At 41.9% G+C, this 20,536-nt stretch overlaps 1 protein-coding gene across 1 annotated transcript in view; it reads left to right on the forward strand.

The window, feature by feature from the left end:
• The window catches only part of nr5a2 (nuclear receptor subfamily 5, group A, member 2), a 68,397-nt gene that overhangs the window by 10,721 nt on the left and 37,140 nt on the right, over window positions 1–20,536 (forward strand). The window contains exon 4 of the mRNA XM_061738489.1: window positions 3,677–4,389. Within this exon, the coding sequence (XP_061594473.1) occupies window positions 3,677–4,389 (713 nt within the window). The remainder of the gene's footprint in view (window positions 1–3,676; window positions 4,390–20,536) is intronic.

Here is a 20,536-nt window from a genome sequence, read left to right on the forward strand (position 1 = left end):
GAACGGCTCCCACCGGCATAGTTTTCCTTTTTGCTCACAAATAGTTGTCTTGCTTCATATGCATCACTAAGCTGCCTAATATTTTCTTCACTTGTTCTTCATCTTGAAGTCAGAGCAGAACAGTAGAGCTTGGATGCATTTTCATTCCACTGAGTGCCCTTTCAGGAAAATGATTGGAGGGGGTTCACTGCTCCAAAAATGAATGTTATTTTTTAGTATGCTGTGAAAAGAATAATGTGCCAATTTTGCATTTCATAGGTAAAAAAAATACCTCATAGGTGCTTGTAGATTTTTGATCTAATAATTTGTGGATAATGTTTTAAACCAGAAAAGTCCAAAAAGTAGAGTTTCTGTAACATTAATGAATCAAAAATGCTGCATTGAACAGGCCCTCTCTTCCTCCTCTTTCACATGTTCCAGCATTTTTTCTTTCTTGCGTGCAGTTAATCCTCCGTCAAATTTTTATTGATTTATTACCACACATGCAAAACCTCTGAAGAACCACTTAGCTGAAATTAGCACCACCAGCTGAGTGTTTGTACATTCCCCTCTGTGCCTCTCTCCCCCTCTCCTTCCACTTTTTATTTCCTCCCTGTCTCCATCTTTCTTGCTCTGATTTGTCTTCCATCAGCCTCCCAGTACCTGCGGTGGAAGCCAGGGATCTGTCCCATTACTTATGCATAGGTATCATAGGTATTCATGTGTGTGCATGGGATAGGGCGCATCCGGAGCAGGGGCCGGGGCCCTGACATGACAAACAGGGTGTCAGCAAGGCTCCGTGGGACCCATTAATATGCCGGCGGCCGACAGGGATCCTCACATACTCACGCTTAATATTCCTGTATATTAAACAACCATAAATCAGAGGATATAAGCACAGAGGGCTGTATGTGTGAGGTGCGTTGGAGTGTGTTAGGAGCTACCTGAAGGTGTATGCAGAGAAACGGTGTTCTAATAAATGCAGTGTGTGTTTGTGTTAATACAAGTTTTATGTGTATGGGGTGCTCTGGGCAGTTTTGGGGAATAGGAACGGGGTTTTATTTGGGTTAGCTTGGGAAATTATGGATGCTGTGTGCCCAGGTTTGTGCATTTGTGTGAATATAGTCTCAGACATGAACTTGAAGTGTAAAATAATATGAGCCACCTGGCTATAGCCCCAATGCCTCACTGCTATTCTAAAAAAACCCTAAGTGTCGCATCCTTTGCCTTTGTGCTAGTGACGTTTCATTACTCGTCCTTTCCAGGTAATGGCCTGCCAACCACAACGGTTTTCTTTTTTCCCCAAAAGAATACCGATTGAAAATGACATGTGAATATCTGTCGGTGGCTGTCTCAACTTTTCTGCTTGTCCCGATTATGGCACGCAAACCACAGGTTAAAAATAAATAAATAAAGAAGATATCTCATATAATATCACATATTACTTTGAATAGTCAAAACCAATATTTTTAACATTCTATCAGATCCTGTGATAAGTTTGATTTCTGCATCGTCCAAATCCTTTAACAAATGTCCACCTTTTCCAAACACACACCCCTTTAGATATGCATGCATGGACACCCCACTCCCACCACCACCACTTCATATTAATCCATGCTACATGAATGCAAATCACCTTGTTTAATTAGAGACAAAGAAAAAAAAAGGGCTCCCCCCCCCCCCCTGCCCCCCCAATTCAATTCTGGTATTCATGATGCGCTTTGGGTCCCTGGGTCCGAAGCAGGCAAGAAAGACAGTCAGGGCCTAATTTTGTTTTCCCAATAGGGCCAACTATTAGTTTCTCAGCTCATTAATTACACTGTTGTGGAGAATCATTAATAGTTAAAGGCACCCTACAATAATGTATAATGGATACATATGACGGTTCTTCTGATTTCTGCTTCTTCTTCTTTTTTTTCTTCTTTTGATATTTGATCAATTTTTTAACAGTCATGTTAATCTCTAATCCTGAGTGAGTGGACACAGCACAAAGCTGACCTGAAGCATATTGGTATAAGACTGTGTGAGTGTTAGGAAGATCGCGGTGTTTAAATTACACACTATTTAAGCCGTCAGGAGCCCCTCAAGGTGGCCGAGTGTCTGGCAAGCTCCCATCTCTCTGATCAGGAGCAGTGTGTGATGTTTTCCATGTTGGCCATTTTGTATTTTGTGTGTGTTTTCACCTTATGGGTGAGAGACAGCCAGCATGAGGGTGTGTGTGTGTGTGTGTGTGTGTGTGTGTGTGTGTGTGTGTGTGTGTGTGTGTGTGTGTGTGTGTGTGTGTGGCAGAGAGAGAGAGAAAGAGAGAGAGGGCAAGTGAGAAAGAGTGTGTGTCAGACCTCTCGGCTGTACTTGCTCAGATCAGTGGCAGGCACTTTTTGTGACGGAGGTCATTAAAATCCCTCCCAAGGCAGCTTGGCGTGTGTGCGTCCGTTCATGCTTGTGTGCGTATATGCCTTTGTGGGGGTGTCTACCCATCATTGCTCCTCAACTCAAACCCCCAACACGCCCTCTCCACACCCCCTCTTCAATTTTCCTCTTCTGTTCTTTCATTCACACGTCAAGACACCACGAGTTGGAGTGAACCCAAGATGACTGACTCTCCATGTTATCTGGCCGTTTGTCATGTATGAACAGGTCAAATGTATGTGCATTTATTAGCATTTTCAGTCGTATGTCTTTCTTCAACTGATGGAAAACTCTTACCAAATTCAGTGAAATATCAGCCTTTCATTTTGTGGAATATTGGTATTAGTTAAGATTTTTTTTTTCTTCCCCCCCTGCATAAATTCCCAGACGTCCGTTAGCTCTTTGCATGCTGGGCTCTGCAAGACTCATCAGAATAAGAGATAATTAAGTATGAATAATTAACACCAACGGCCCCCAACTGAGAGACAGCTTCCCCATGGCAGTAGTCGGCCAGATCACACATGCCCCTCACTGCAGTCCACTGTGTGCCCAGTACGTTCATTAGAAATACCCACGGCACAGACTTGTTGTGATCCTCACCACGGGATCCTGCACTCGGGGGGCGGCAGGGGGCATCACTGGTATGTTTGTTTCATCAGAAAAAAAAACCAACCCAGATTGGATTATTGTCAGGCTTTTAAGCCTTAGGTTGTTCCCAAGAAGAAGTTTCTGTTAATTGACAATGACGTTTTAAAAGCTTTTCGAAATTGCATAATCAGAAAGAAGATGTATCTTGGAAAAAGAGCTAGAATATTTTAGCTTGAGTTTATATCAGTTAACTAGCTTCTGGGGCAGACGGAGATAGCCAGCTGTGCAACGATCATTCACCAGAGTGGTTCATAGGAGTTTGAGTCTCTGGTCAATGAGTAACGTTGGTATCAGTTGCAATCCGTGGGTTTTAAGAGTCAACATGTAGATGTCAAGTGTAGCTGTCGCAGGAAAACCTTTGCCCTACACAAATGCTGCAACTAAGGGGCTCACCTCTAAAACACCACATGTGTCTATTCATGTATACATATGTAACAGTTTAGCTAAAATACAGTGGATGTATGTTCTGAACTCAATCAAAGATCCAGAAATACTATTCCTAATACTATACCCATGAATATGTCACGCTTCATTTGTATTGTTTATAACAGATATTTCCCGCCTGATCATGAGAATGAGTAACTTTTACATACAATGAAACTAATTCTGTGTTCTTGTATTCTTATCTTCTTCTCATCAGCTGTGCGGGCAGACCGCATGCGTGGCGGTCGCAACAAGTTTGGCCCAATGTACAAACGTGACCGTGCCCTCAAGCAGCAAAAGAAGGCGCTGATACGAGCGAACGGCCTGAAGATCGAGGCCATGAGCCAGGTGATGCAGGCTGTACCCACTGACCTCACTATTTCCTCAGCCATCCAGAACATTCACTCAGCAGCCTCCAAGGGCCTCCAGCTGAGCCACCATGCTGGCCACCACAGCAGTCACCACCACCACCACCATCACCACCATCATGCCACTGCTCTGCCCCCTACAGACTACGACCGCAGTCCATTTGTCACTTCGCCAGTCAGCATGGCAATGCCGCCGCATGCTGGCAGCCTGCAGGGCTACCAGGCGGCCTACGGACACTTTCAGGGCACGCGCACCATCAAGTCAGAGTACCCAGACCCATACACCAGCTCGCCAGAGTCCATCATGGGCTACGCTTATGTTGACGCCTACCAGTCAGGCTCGCCGCCCAGCTTCCCCCACCTGATCGTAGAGTTCCTGAAGTGTGAGCCGGACGAGCCGCAGGTTCAGGCTAAGATCCTGGCATATCTGCAGCAGGAGCAGGCCAGCCGGGGCAAACACGAAAAGCTCAACACATTTGGCCTGATGTGCAAGATGGCCGACCAAACACTCTTCTCCATCGTGGAGTGGGCACGCAGCAGCATTTTCTTCCGTGAACTCAAGGTAAGCTTATGCTGTTATTTCACTCATGATTTTATTCAAGTATAAGGAAATCTTTATATTATCCATATTTATATTATGGTGTTTTATACTTGTTTTACATAGTTTGGGCAACCATTGTATTGATTACATAGCTTTGATTCTGTTTTCAGTAGTTGTGCAACCCTTTCATAAATCAATGTATACTTTGTTCCAAAGCTAAATCCCTCCCCAAGATGTCCTCCGTAATTGACAATACCTAGTTAATGAATATTATCAGCTCAATTGTTTATCCTCAGTTTGAATCCCCTAAGTGTACAACGTTGTGGGGGGAGGAAGTGGTGAGCCATCCTCATCCTCATCTTCTCACCGGCTCCTCTGTCTATCACCCTGCTGATCAAAATTCAGCAGCCAATTGCATTTACCAAGTGCATGGCAGATTTTTGTTGTAGGTCTTGAAAACCTTTATTATGAACACTATGATGAGGGTCTTGCGTGAACAGATATACACACCCTTCAAGCTACATTGACACACATTGATCAGTTCATCTTGAAGATTGCAGCAATAAATCGGATTTCATCGGATTTTTTTGTACCTTTATTGATAGGAGGTTTAGAAGTCTTATCACTGGGTAATTTGTCTAGTCTCATAAAGGTCCCAAGGGTATATTGGTCCCATTTGCCAAACTCATAATCTGTTCACTGAATGTCTCATAATCCCAGCTCTGAGTACTTTCCTGTATAGACCTGTATTTTTTTAAATTAAATAAGATGGATCTGGATGGAAAATCTTTGATCCTCTAAAGATGCTGTTTCAGTTTGCAAATGGAGCTCTTGTGGTCTCATAAAGACAGACATCTCTGAATGTCTTTAGAAACATAGTTGCACACATTTGGTGGTACCGTGAGATGCATTTGTGGTGGTGTACTGTGCATTGACATCTTTTCGGATAAGCAGTTGAAACAATAATGTGGACATACAGTACTAGTGTGCAGGTAGCATAACAGTACTGCTAATTCTTGCCAATACCTTGGATATCCTGGCAAAACCAAGGAAAGACAGTCTTGGGAGGATGGTCCTCTGTTCTGACATCACAATGTTACACATCTCCAGATGGATCGGGCATTGACGTAACTCTTATTTAAATTTTACTTCAAATAAGTAAACAGATATATTAATAATACATTATCAATAAAAATGATCTGTAACATTCTACATTATTGGACCTTCAAAATAATGAATCTAACTCTCACAAACATTTTAATGGACAACTCCAATGCCTCACTGTCAATTTTCACTTCCGCTCATGGAGCTCAAAAGAGTTTCACGTGCATGTTTGTACGTGGTACACTCGTAGCTTTATTTTCTCTGAATTAGGTTAATGCTCAGAACAGTGGGTTAGGCGTACGATAAGTCCACGCTCACCTGTTTTCCTTCTCCCTGTCTAAATTCTTTTTTCCATGTGTTTCACACCATACCGCCAAAGGCTCAGCTGCATATTCATGAGCCTGCTGCAATATCTCCTCCAAATATTTAATATAATTTCATTTTCAAAGGGGAAAATAACACATGAAAAAAAAAATTATATCAAAATTTTAGTCGATGACAATAAAGTTAAGAGTCCTTTAAAAAGCATGTTGACATTTAGCATACACTGTGTCCGCTCTATTGACATCATTGAGGTCTGCATTTGCATTTACAGATGCATAGATTCACCCCGCCTCCACACACACACACACACACACACACACACACACACACACACACACACACACACACACACACACACACACACACACACACACACACACACACACACACACACACACACACACATACAAGGGCTCATTGAAGGGTGTGGCCACATATAATAACTACGTGTGCTTTGCCTATTAACTTTGAATTATCATTTCTGCTCCATTGTGAAGCCTCTCTCATTCTCACTCCCTCCTCCTAATTCAATTATCTCACCCACAAGTGTTTGTCACTCCCTGATTTGCTGCTGAATGAGCTGCCATTATGTTTGCCTATAATGATTACCCATATTATGCAGCCTTTAATAGTATTTGAGCCGAGTGCATGCTACAGAGGTTCAAAATGACCTGAACTCAATGCAGGAGAAAGCTCCTCTCTGCCGCACAAGCTCCGCTGCTTTATTGGGAAAGGCAGGACTGCATTTTGCGAAACAGAGGGAGATAATTGAACTTGTCCCACTTCCTCTCTTGTTAATGGGTCATCCAAAGCACAAGGGGTTTTGATAAACACTTTGCTAGCTGTGGCTGTGACATATTTTCCCACACACTCCACAGTCCTCTCCTCATGCTTGTTTCTCATTAGCAGTTACTGTGAGGACTGCTGTGCAAAGATTAGTGTTGGAGGTGGTGAGAAGAACATGCAAAGCATAAGGCAGCCAAAACTATCAATTTACATGTTTATAGGAGGGTGATATGGAAAATAATAGTTTAAGGAATTTTGAAGATGGTTGTTAGCGTGATGGGTTGGATTTAGCTTTGATGTGTTATGCAGAGTATACAAATATGCTATTTTGTTGTTTCACAAGTTTGCCACTGTGTACATGTCTCTAGGGTACATGAATCCACCATGTGTATGACAAGCACTGGCAGTGTAAAGAGATAAAAATATAGATACTAAAAAAACACCCTTTGTAAATGCTGATTGCCCCCCTGCTGTAACCTTTAAATATTAATCAGATTTAAATAAGTTGTGAACTTGACTCCCTCTGACCTCTGACTTCTCTTGTGAATATGAGATCTGAATATCGGACATAAGGCCAAGCCTGTGAGCACAAAGACAGGAAGCTGAGTTGAATTAAAAGTTTGTTACAAGAGTGGTGTGCCACTGTAGGAAGTTATAAATACGCTTTCATCTCACACACACTGATGCACACACATAGTCACATTAAGACTCAGAGACTGCTCACACATAACGTACAGGCCCTCTGACTATTATTAGCTCCGTAAGAACAAAAGAATTTCTCTCGTAATAGAGCCAAGCTGGAAGGGTGTGCACGAAGCATCTGCCAAAAAAGTGTTTAAAGATTTAGTTTCCATAAGTTGGCCTCAGACACAGGACTCATAAATATTTTGCCATTAAGAGAACCTTCTAAAAAGCGCTCCCTATTCTTTTCCAGTGCGGCATGCTGCTTCTCTTTCTCCCCCTCTTTCCTTCTGGGAATGAGGCATGACGTGAGGGTCATTTATTTCTAACACCTTGGATCTGAGAAGTTGGAGTTGCCTTTTTTTTGTCAACCCTACCTCGGTTTCAATTGGATTAACACATTGAAGGTTATAATTCAGCAGGTCTGGTGCACTGGTTATGAAATCATAGACGTGATGACGGGGAACTCTTGGCAGGGTTGCAGCCACGGTCACTTGTGGTTATTTTATTAAATCTTAAGCGAGCTGAAGACAGGTGCATGTGTAAATGTACAGGTGTGTGTATTTTAGCTTTTATGTATCTAGAAATCATTTTAATATGAGTGTGTGCAGACTTGGTTTGAGCACTTGCTGACATGTTGATGCTGTTAAAGATAAGGCTTAACCCCTTACATTCAAATGTGTTTTATTTCTTTTTCTCTGTCTGTCTCTCTCATTGAAAGATTAGATAGTGGCTCGTGTGCACAGAGTGGTGGGCCTTGGCTGAACCCCTCATAACCGCCACTATAATATCCTTCACAGAGACTGCAGGGGTGTTTCAGAACAGTTTGAAGTATATGGCTAGTCTTTACACCACTGCAGAAAAATTTACACTTTGCAGATGGTTGTTTTTGATCTGGTAACACAGATTTACAATTTATGAATGCTTTGGGGGATATATATGACATTTGCAAAACTACATTCAAGCTTATTTGATTCACAGTGTATCCATTGTTTGAATAAGTTCAAAAGGCAGAAACAAATGCGTTAGCCTCTCAGTGACATTTGCTGGTACTTCGCCACCACCTCCAACCCTCCCTCCCCTGTCCTGCCATGAACCCCTTGGCTCGCCTTTTTGCCAACCGTTGTTGATATGTGTCCACCGAAATATACTTTAAGACACTTTAAAGCCAGGAATTTATTTATTATTTTTTTGTATGATTTATTGTTGTTTGGCAGCATTGGATGTCAAACTAATTATTTTCTGAGTTGATCACATGGATGCAGAATTTCCCAAAAATCTGTAGATTAAAAAAACAAAGAAGAAACATTACTTAAGCACAATTGTTAAAAGTCATTCCAGGAATTTTAGGAATCTACTCACAATAAAATAAATAGATGAGGCAGAATGAAGCTTTTTACTTACTCAGCCAAGTCTTACAAGAAAATATGTAATTGGCGCGCTTGTTAATATGTCCATAATACAAGATCATAATAGAGGTGAAGTAATTGTGAGATGGTTTGACAGTAAATGTTTACTTCATATCATGCAGTATTCATGTGAAATCATGGAAAAACTGTAATTGCATGTTTATTATTGTTTAAGCCGAGCCTTTTATTTCTTAATGTCTAATCTCTACCAAATGCAGCTCATAAGAAAGTTGAAAAGTGAAAGCTGGATTGGATGCAGCTCAAACTCAGTCATCCAGTGTAACAGTACGCAATGTAATGAAAAGGAAAACATAGAAATGTGACACGTTTAAGCCCAGAAAGTGTTGAACTTTTGTTGTTAAATCGCTCTTCCTCACTCTGTGTATCAATGTATTCAATACATATTTTGAAATAATACCCTTCATGTCAAATTGACATTGAGAGGAGAATAGGCAAAGAGAGCCCAATTTGTTTCATTTTTGAATTCAACTGTTTCTTCTTGACTTTGACCTTCCTCTTCCCTTTTATACGAGCAGGATTTAGTTTAGAAGATGCGAATAAAGATTTTGTGTCTATGAAAGGGAACGATGCATATACAAAAAGAAATGAGTGAAAGCAGAAAAAAGCAAGGGGACTTAAATAAAATGATGTTTTGTTCCAAGATAAAGTCCCCAGAAAAATAAACTAAATTGTAAAATAAATTCAATTAACCTTGTAAGACATAAAATTGGGACAGATGTACAGTAAGAGTTTGTCTGGCAAATGCTTTTAAATTACACAACTATGTTGTGAAATAAACAGACTTTTAAAATAACAAATACATGTCTTTAACCTTTGCACCTACACCATCTGATGGCATGTTTAAAACACGTGAAAGCAGCCAACTTAAAAAGAAACAGCTCTAATTTTTCTGTGCATTTGCTTCATGTTCGTCAGTGTATGCGTGCGTGGTGGTGACTCATTTTTCTGGCTGGTCCACCGCTACCTTCTCCTCCATTGTTCCAGCGTAGGGATGGCTTGTGTGACTCCCACAGCAAACACAATGGGAAAGAGAATTTAGCAGGGCGATCGGGACTATTGATGATTCATATGTTTATATCTCACCTTCCTAACTGTACTCCCTTTTCACCAAAGCCACTCCACCCTCTTTCCTCTCTACACAAAAAAATAAGAGATGCGTGTTTGGTGTTGGGACAACAAGTACTTTAGTGCGCCCTGTCTGTCAACACACAACATGCAGAGGTCGAAAGGGAAAAAAGCAAAACCAGACAAGAGATTTAGGAGTTACATGGATTAAGGCTGCTGCATTATATATTTTCTATTAAATATATTTTTTTCCCTCCTGCCATAGCCTTACCTTTTTCCTGTGATAAATTTGCATTTATCCACTGAAATATATATTGTTTAAGTGTTTTTTGGAGATGCAATCCAAAAGTTATTCAACTTTCTGTCAACACATAAACGCTGACAAAAACCATTTGATTAGAGCAAGAATAAAGACGCCAAAGACCATTTTTGAACTGCAGGTTGTTACTATTGCAACAACACATCATCAGTAGGGTAAAACGAACCTGTCTCACGACGGTCTAAACCCAGCTCACGTTCCCTATTAGTGTGTGAACAATCCAACGCTTGGGAAGCTGAAAAAACAAAGATGTTAACCTGTTTGGAAAGAATCGCGTGTGTGCCAGCTTACATGACAGGAACAGTGTTTTCAAAACGTTGGCAGGGACCCTAGAAGATGATGGCTGCCTAAGAGCCACACAGTACCCTCAAAGATAACGCCAGAAAGGATCAGTGGATAAGCCGTGACAGTTTTGTAGCACTTGGATGAAAAACATTTGAATCATTTCCAAATTCTGAGTTATATTACCAGCAAACACAGTCTAACTTTACATTTAGCCTTTCCAAGTGATAAAAATTAAGCTGAGCTAAGTGTCCAAGACATACCCAGTCAGGTTTTTGTACTCCTCTGTTATTTTGTGTGCTTCTGTCTCTCCTTCTCTCTCTCTCTCTCTCTCTCTCTCTCTCTCTCTCTCTCTCTCTCTCTCTCTGTCTCTCTCCCTCTTTCTCTCTCTCTCTCCCTCTCTCTGTTTTGCTTTGCTCCGCATGTAGCGTGAATAGCAAAAGCAGAACTGAGGGCCATTATGTTCAAGAGGAACTGTATTAAAAGTTGTGTTCCCTGGGAAAGCTCCCAGCTGAGATGGGACAGCCATATTGGATAAACAGATGGTGGGGGAGAAGAAAGGACAAGCAAGGAGGACGGAGGTGAAACAAAGAGGGGAGATGAGAGGAGAGATGAGCTGAGGAGGCATGTGAAGAGAGCTGGTGAAAGGGAAGGAAAGAAGGGGGGAATAAGATAAAGGAGAGAAGAGGGACTAGTGTAGCACGTCATCTACCAATGTCCCCTGTCCCTGTTGTTACACGTGCTCTTATTTGTTCATTTCCTGTTAAATATAGGTATAAATGCATTTTATTAATAATTAGCTGGTTTTACAGTGTCTTGCTCAAGATTACCTTAAGAGGGATATTGATTAGCATACTGACTAAAAACCAAGGTATTTAACTGAAATGCTGTATGATTTACTTTTAAAGCCAATACAATTCCATGATCATATCAAATGCAAACCGGTAACTAAAATTCAGCAATTTTAGAACAAAATAGAAGAAGCTGATGAAAGATATACAGTCATTCAAGCCTTCTTTTTCAGTCCACCTTACTTTAGTTTCATAGTTCGGCTCATTAAGTCTCCTCCAACTAAAATGTCGAAAAACCTTAACCCTCCTGTTATGTTCGTTTCTCAGGTACAGCAATGCTGTTCCCTGGTCAATTTGACCCGGTGCATGTTTAAATACCCAAAATATGTCAGAAACCAAAAAAATCCAAACAAACATTGTTAATATGTCATTGCTAACTCCATTACTAACTATTCTATCAATATTTAGTGCAATGGTGTTCCTTACCTCTGACAGGTAATGGTCCAATTATGATATGATTCACTCGTTTTTCATAAAAAATACATGTTTAAACTTTTTTTTTAATGTTTCACCACTTTATTACTTTTGAAAGACCAATATATAAAACACAATAGTTTGCATCACATGCTGCCCAGAACAAAATAGAAGAAGCTGATGAAAGATATACAGTCATTCAAGCCTTCTTTTTCAGTCCACCTTACTTTAGTTTTATAGTTCGGCTCATTAAGTCTCCTCCAACTAAAATGTCGAAAAACCTTAAAGACCTCCAGATTTTGCAGTAGTCTACAGCAAGCTTAAAAAAGTAAGACATGCATCTTGAACGCCAGAATTATTTACAGCGCTGACTCTTCTCCACCAGTTTAGCTGACTTCTCTAAGCAGCCGCACGCCAGTCAATCACACCGTATGACAGATCCTCCAACTGTTCGTGGTTTATGTTCGCATATCACACGTGAATATTCTCCGCTTATAGATTTACCTGAGTGAATAATGTAAGGGTCCTCAGATGCACCTGACTCTACCCTGCTGCATAATTTCACCCCTTCCTCACCTCCATCTACATCCATAAATATTACATGAATTTACTTTGGTGGAATTATACTTACACCAGCCACCCACCCACCCGCTTGGTTCAGACTGGAGGGTCTTTTTCTACAGTCTTAGTTATCCTCTTTCCACACATATACAGACACACACACACACACACACATACACGCGGATCCACGCTCACGCTGTTTTCTTTTTTTTCTTCCATAAGCTGTTCAGAAGCAGTTTGAAATTCAAAGAGCATGAGCAGGCCTGTGTGTACATGATTGTGTGTGTTTTGGAGTGGACTGAGGACGGTGGCCCTGCTCTGTGTTGACCAGTGATTGCACCTTTTTCTTCCCCCTTTTTTTATATTCACACCCCATAACTGAGTGGAAATTAATAAGCCATTTCAGGCGTGATCTGTGAACCCTAGGAAGCAGTACATCTATACCACCATCTTTGCACACGCCAACATACACACACACACACACACACACACACACACACACACACACACACACTCACAGACATTCAGAGCCTGATGGTGCAATGTCTGTCTTGTCACAGAGGTCAATGCCCCCCCCCCCCCGTCCACAACCTCCCCTCGCAACACCCCAATCCTGACAAACTGCAAGCGTGATGGGGTTGGCGGCCACATGCAGTTGGCAGAGATTTGTAACCGTGTCCCTGGTCCATTGCATTTGAATTATTCTGCAGGTTGTGCTGAAGCCCCCAGAACACACTCACATCTTGTAACATGCTTTACTTTACACCGGGTGATGTGGGGGGTTATGACGAGAGAGAAGGAGGCAAGGAAATATGGACTGGGATGAAAGAGAAGAGATGAGTTTAGAAGTTTAAGTGAGTCAAAGAAAGACAGAGTGGAAGAGGAGGCAGAGACGGTGACACTGAAGCTGAGTGGATGGAGAGAATGACTTTGAGACAGGGGAGGGAAGGCTTGGTAACCACCGCACAAAGAGAGAGCACAGACTTCGAGATGGAAGTAGAAATGGAGAGCTGTACCAAACATAGACGTAGACAAAAAGTAGTAGAGTTGAGCAATGTTAGGCAATAGAAACACAGACAGAGACTGAGAGAATATGAGGTGATAATGTGGGATGACCAGAGGAAGACAAAAAAGGGGAAATGAAGAGGAGGGTGGCGGTGGGTGGGGGTTGGGGGTGGGGGGTGGGGGGGGGTGCTTAAATGTGAAGATGAACAAGGGACTGTGAGAGGCAATGACCAAGGGCAAGAGGAGGAGGTGGAGGACAACAAGGGTGGGTGAAAAGAGGACCGGTAGGTTGGCGGGGTAGGTTGGGGGGGTGTGAGGGGGGAACAGGTGGAAGGTTAATGGCCCTGGAGCGGATCCACCAGACGCTCTTGGGCTTGATATATGGGACCAGGGCCCGGCGCGGGGCGTAGGCTTTCAAAGATATATTATTTCATTTGAGGAGCAGCACCATTCTGCTGACCCTCCACCCCACCACCATCACCTATCCTCACCCCCACACTTCCACTGGCACCGACACACACAGACACACACACACACACACGCAGACACACACACGGCCTAGCATTTGTCCAGTGATAGATCACACTCTCCGCCACAACTCACGCAAACACACACATGCACTTATACAACACTGTCCCTCAAAACCCACCCACTGTTCTCAGTGTAGTCTTTCTTTCTTTCTTTCTTTCTTTCTTTCTTTCTTTCTTTCTTTCTTTCTTTCTTTCTTTCTTTCTTTCTTTCTTTCTTTCTTTCTTTCTTTCTTTCTTTCTTTCTTTCTTTCTTTCTTTCTCCCTGCCGTCTGTCTCCCGGGCTACAGGCAGGTCTTATGGCTCTCCGTGTGGTTTTTTTTTTAAGTTGCTATTTCAGTGGTAACAATATCTGTTTGATCAGAAGCGCTGGGCCAGAACAGGAGTTGGGGGATACTTAATTGGAGCGAGAGGGCGGTGGAGGTTCACAAGGGCCTCTTTTCATTCATGAATTATTTGATGGAGTGACAAGAGTGACAAGACATCACTCCATCTTTTTCATAAATACTGTAAAAAGACCTTACTTTTTTGTGTAATACCTATACAAAATGGAAAAAGTCTGATTTTTGAACCAATTTTGATGACAAACAGTGTGTTAAATTTAGACTTTCAGAGGTAGTTTGTACCACGAGGGCTACCAGTTGAATCTCCTACATGTCTTTCTTCCACTGAAATGTCCCCTCAGTAGGGCGCTGAAACTGTTCTGTGCTCTGCAACTGTATTACAGCGAGACAAGCACATAGATGTATGCTCCGATGTTTTTGAGAAAAAAGTTCTTGCTCTACTGTGACCAATATAACAAGATAAAAATTATGTGAATATTGTTAAGCTCCTATGCTCTATCATCATCATTTTTTCTCTGTGCATATTTCCTAGTCACCATAGCCAGAGCCTGGCTGTTTGACTGATATGACAGAAATCAAATTTTCCTATCCCCCTATCCCCTGATGGTTGTAGACTGAGCATAATAGATACAACCGTTCCACATACTGGAATGGTCCTGTAGGCTCGGCCCCGGAGGACTGCAGGAGGCCGGAAGGAGGAACAGGAAACTTGTTAAAAGAGAAGATTTAAAGTTGTCCGTCCCAGAGGAGCAGCCACTTTAAGGAGACAACGGGGTTTAGGAGGTTTCAGCATGCGCAAAGTCTGCTCATCTACTTGTTGCTTTGATGAGGGATGAAAGGCTGTCATGAGGTACACGTTTACAGAGCTCCAAGCAATGATAGACTCAACTGTCCTCAACATTTCCTCCTCCATGTACTCCTTCTTGCTCTCTCAAGGATTTTTTTTTTGTAGGTTTTTTCTTTCTACTGTTTCGACACCTAACTGAAATAGCCATTCGGTTCGTGAGAACACTGGCAGACCACTGAAAAGACATGCAGATTTTAACAGATGGACATTAGTGAAGTCTTTGGTCTGTCTGTCTCTGCTGTTTTGGCCATCCCACCATCCCCGTAGAGCCCCTTCCTAATGCTGAAAGGAAAAGTAAAGATTGCCTCCACCTGCTTTCATTTCTTTTTTTCTTTTATTTTTATTTTCAAGCAAGTTAACACGGCCTGATTCGAATTTGCGAGCACTTTGGGCATTCGGGAGGAGAAAGAGCAGGGCGCATTTAAGTCTTGTTTGAGAATCATCAGGGTAAAAGCATTTTTTATTGGCAGGTCATGCAGCTTGTTAAGACGGTGCCACAGGTGACTGGGATGTGCTGTTAGCTTCTGTGCCCCCTAAAGTAACACAGTTGTCCCTCGTCAACTTGGCGACAGACAGTGAAATCAGCAGGAAGAGAAAGGCAAGCAAATTGAAAGCAAAAGAATTGGGGCATAAAAGACAAAGAAATTGGGTAAACAAAGTACATATGGGAACTTGATTTAGTTAGTCAGGCTGCTAACAAATTAACTCAATACCAAACACTCTACACGCTTCAAAGTAAAAAGTAACTTTCTCCCTACGTTTTCCTCCTCTGCTATACTTTTGAGCCACACTCAAGTCCAGATTTGATCCTAGGAATGTCCAGCCTATCAGTGCCTCAGAAACGCTGCAAGCAACAAAAAAAAATAAAAAATTCCATTGCAGAGGGTGGCAATATGCTGTCAGTCGCGTGCCAAACGTATAGACAGAAGCACTGGCATTTTGCCTCTAAATTGTTACTGGGTGTAGAGTTGAAGAGGTCAGGGGGCCTGAGGTGAAGCCTCATGCTGACCCTCAACCTTTAAACTAAATCCACCGTACCAAACTATGCAAACAGGTCAGATAATCTATTTTCCTTTTTGGTGCCTGCCTAAATGTCTTCTTTTCAGAAGGATCATATATCAGACAAGTCCATTACAACTTGGTTTGGCAAATTACTAAATAATATGAAGTTAGACGGCCAATAAGATCAGCTCCTCTGATTTATATCAGTGGCATATGCTGGTGTTTCTGCAATGAAATAAAACACATGTATAGATCAAGTTCTTTAGACAAAGCTTTTGTACACCAAGCCTTTTTTTTTACAAAATACAATGTTTCCACTCAATTTTAAGTATAAAAAAGAGGAAAAAACACACATATACACACAAAGTGTCCCTCATGCGCCCATGTTGCGTGGTCTCAATTATCTGCCTGTAATCCAGCCTGCATAGTGGTTGCGACCGCGTCTGCTGCTTTCGTCACCAGGCTGTCAACAGTTGTCCCTCCAATGTCTATTTTTGATGCTTATTTACGGCTTGTCTATTCTGGACAGGGAGTGGGGAAGCTTTTGGGTAGAGGGTAGGGGGAGAAGGGGGGGGGTCCAGAAGACAATAGATAACACAGTGGTAGAGGAGAGTCAACAGCCTGCCAGATAGTTTTACACTTAAAGAGTTGAGGGGGTATTTATATTCATCTGGTAAGGCGGGCGATTGAACTCGCACACTTGATGACTGATGTATGCAGTTCATATGCGTAACACTAGACATTGTGGTTGTGTTGTGACGACGGGCGAGAAATTTCGATGGAGCCCTAGCAGAGAAAATGGCTTTAGCCCTGTCGACAAAATAGGACAAAGACACCTGTTCCCTATTCCTACTTTAGGTGTTTTTTTTGTTTTTTTTTTTGCTGGTTTTAATTTTCCTGTCGCGCTTCTCATTTCTTTTACACAAGACCAGGGACCTTTTATTACCTTTGCACCATTCCCTTTACCTCACCTCTAGGCTGTCAGTCTATTTCTCTATTTTTCTCCCCAAATGCCATAGCTTCAAACCTGGCGAGAGCCGCGGATAAATGATTCCATACATGCGAAGTAAAGGCATGGCACTAATAATAGCCATTACAGGCCCGAGTTCTTTCAGGCTCGCGCCCTCTCCGAGGGGGATGAAAAGAGGCTTTTCAAGAAAGCTGAAACAACTGACGAGCTATAAACCAAATATGCTGAAAGGGCACTTGTTGAGAAAGGTGTCGACAACGCCATTAAAGTGCTAAAAATGAAGAAGTGATGCTGAACAAAAACCGAGAGAGACAAGAGTTTCAGGTGGCGAACTACAGTCCAACTTTCCCATAAGCCAGAGCTTTATACGCCACATGTTGCACTGAGCTTCCCATCAGAAGCTGCAGCAGCAGCCGCAGTATCACTAGGTCTGCAGCAACAGAGTCTTTTGTTGTTTTTACTTAATCCAGATGCATTTGTGACAATCTCTAGGCTTGTAAACCTGAAGATACCCTTCAGGGAGAAGTACCCCATCTGTTCTGTGGCGTTGTGGTTTTGATGCCTCATCTTCCTTGTTATTTGGACGGCTTACATATCACAAGAGTTATGGAAATGCTCAATTAGGTAAAACACATATTTGATGTGAGCATCAAGGGCTGTGATCCCAGTTATCTCTGAAGCTGTGCCACATATGGATATGGATTCACAGCTGTTTGCCCTAAAATCCACCATCTAACACCCCCGGCCACCCCCCCCCCCCCACCCCCACTCCACTCCACCTCCCTATATGAAAAACAAAGAACACCCAACCCAGAGCATGTCAAACACTAATGGGAATATGTGTCTTCCACCCTCTCAGACATACAGCCTGGCTGCGTCAGTCTCTGCATTTTAAAACAGCTTTAGTCTTCTCTTCTGCATCAACTGAATATGAGCGTGGATACATTTGTGTGTGGATGGGGGTGCATGTGAGGAACATAAAGTCAAGGAGGATTATCTCTACTATTCTGAATAATACAAAAGGGTGAACCCTTTAGCCTGCTTTATTGTTTGTGTCATCAACTTAACTGATAGACAGCGTGGCAAGGACAGTGAGTTAATTTCCCAATGTCTGCCATTGAAGTTATTTGCTCACAAACTCAAGGAAGTTGCACTGAAACACTCATGCACATCAACGTATGTACAAATTGTACTCTGGTACTTTGGTAAACCACAACCCCACTTTTAGCTAGCATACACACGTGTAGATGTAGATGCATTCCCTTTTCTCATCTCTGAACAATACATCTTTTCTCCCTCCACCTTTCACAGTCAGCAGCCAAACACAAAGTAATAAATCACAGCATTAGCCTAAATAATGATTGCATGGCACAAAAAAAAAAAAAATCCCCCCCAAAAAAATCCAATGACTGAGTCTTAATGCTTTGCAATTGACTTGCAGATTAAGTTCTGGGTGCGTGTTTATGTGTGCTTTGGGGAATCTGTGGAGGAGGTTGGGGCTCATGATGGATCAATAAGATTCATATGATCAGATCCTCGTAGTCAAGAGCCTCATGGACAGCCTACTATAGCAGTGATGCATTACTTTTGGACGAGATGCATTTGCTCTGTCTGCATTTAATAGAGGAATATCCATAGCGAGGAGAGTAGGATGGCAGGAGTGGAGCAACATGTGTGTACGAATGTGTGTGTGTGTGCAGATATGGATGTTATTGCCAAAGATTTGTACTTGTGTATCCGTTTAAGTATAGTTCTTGACATGACTACATCTAAGTGCATGTATGTGTGTGTTTAAGTGAAAGAGGAAGGCTTACTTTTGGGAGATGTCATTCCCTGGGCTGCATGTGTATTAGTGGTCTAATGTTCATGTGAATAATTGATTAGGGCCTCTCTGTGTTTTTGATAATTAGTTGATAGCTTCTTAGCTGTAAGCCCTGAGATTCTGTATGTATGTATGTGTATGTGTGTGTGTGTGTGTGTGTGTGTGTGTGTGTGTGTGTGTGTGTGTGTGTGTGTGTGTGTGTGTGTGTGTAGTTGGGAGTAGGTTATCAACTTCTAAGGTATCGTGGAAACAACAGTGTTCAAAAAAAATATCTCCTTGCCTTTAAGCAATGCACTCATGGATTAACTTTCTCAAGAAATTAGTCAGGCGTTCCACACATGGCTTTCTCATAACCTACTTTTTTCCTTCTTTCTTTCTGGAGTTCTCATTTTCTCATTATTGTGTTTTAAATGTTATCCAAGGTAACACATTTGAGCTCAACTAACCTCTTTTAAACACTGAAAATCGGAAGATTGAAAGAAAAAGACCTAACGATGCATGTTAATGACAAAAGCAAGCTGCCAGATGTGAAATGGACAATTTAAAGGTAAACCAACGTAAAGTGCCCTACAAATATCTTCAGTACACCTTTTGTATTGGTTCTGGAAGTCTCTCAAATTCTAATGACAAGGATCAAATAATTCCTCCAACAGCTAATGCCTTATTTGGTGTTTTGATGAATTTGGTCAAAAGCACACATTTGCCTGAATGTCACACTGGTATTTATGTGGGTTGACTGTTGTATAGTCCTCTCTATTTCCATCCTTATTGAGCTATTCTTTGACTGCGTCTTCCCTGTGGATGGGGCAGTGACATCCTTGCAGAGAGCAGTCCCAACATTAAAGTACTGTTTTGTCTTTGGACAAAGCAGATCACTCAGAACAACTTTATATCGACATAAAAATGTAGGCCATATCAGAAAAACATGTGTCAGATTCTCACCTCACTCTTTCGGGTCATGGCCCAGCTATTTCCTTTAATTTGTCACCCATCTGTAACTACTAAATAGCAGCACTGTAGCAGACAACAATATCCATGAAAAGATACCCATTGAAATTCCAGTCTGGCCTTCCACCAGTCCATTCTTTTGCCGTATTGATTTTTATGTATTTCATATGCTTATGCATTAAGTAAAAACAGAATAGGAAAGTTTGGGCGTGCTTGATTCATCTTCAAATCCCTGCACTGATATTAGACAGAGAGGAGAGCTTGTTGCTATCATCAGTGTCCTTGAGAAAACAAGATGTGATTCCCCCTGCAATACCAAGGCCCACAGAGATACTTTGTTTTCACTTCCTCATGAATGTAGTGCCACGCTTCTCTCGTATTCTCACAGATGTGTTGATGTGCGGCGCTTGTGTGTGTGTGCTTTTACTCACTGAGCAACTTTACCTTATGGGTTATAAGCTACGAATATTTTTCACCTCTTACAGCTGCTGTATTGAGTTTATTCTCGTAGCATCTTTGTTATATTATTCATTTATATTTACATATTTATTAAGCACACTTTCGACTTGTTTGCTTCAGTCTGCAGCAATTGCATTTCCTGAGTGTGCTGCCAGACCCAGGCTAAGCTAGGTGGACTTTTTAGACTCATGTATTGTTTCCTCGCAGTTCTTTTTTGCAAAAACCTGATGTATGCGGTAACAGAACCAACAGGTGAGGGCAGGGAGAGAAGCAGGGCACATCCAAATACCAGCTGGGCTTTTGTTTTCCCTTTCTACAACAAGTCTGGGACAAAAGGAATGAACGCCGGGATTACTGGATGAATGAGAAGATGTGAAGAAAGGGGGCGAGCACGTGGTCAATCGAATATGGAGTGTTCTCAGGGTCA

The sequence above is a fragment of the Cololabis saira genome, chromosome 13 (genome assembly GCF_033807715.1).
Source record: "Cololabis saira isolate AMF1-May2022 chromosome 13, fColSai1.1, whole genome shotgun sequence".
Classification (NCBI taxonomy): Eukaryota; Metazoa; Chordata; class Actinopteri; order Beloniformes; family Belonidae; genus Cololabis; species Cololabis saira.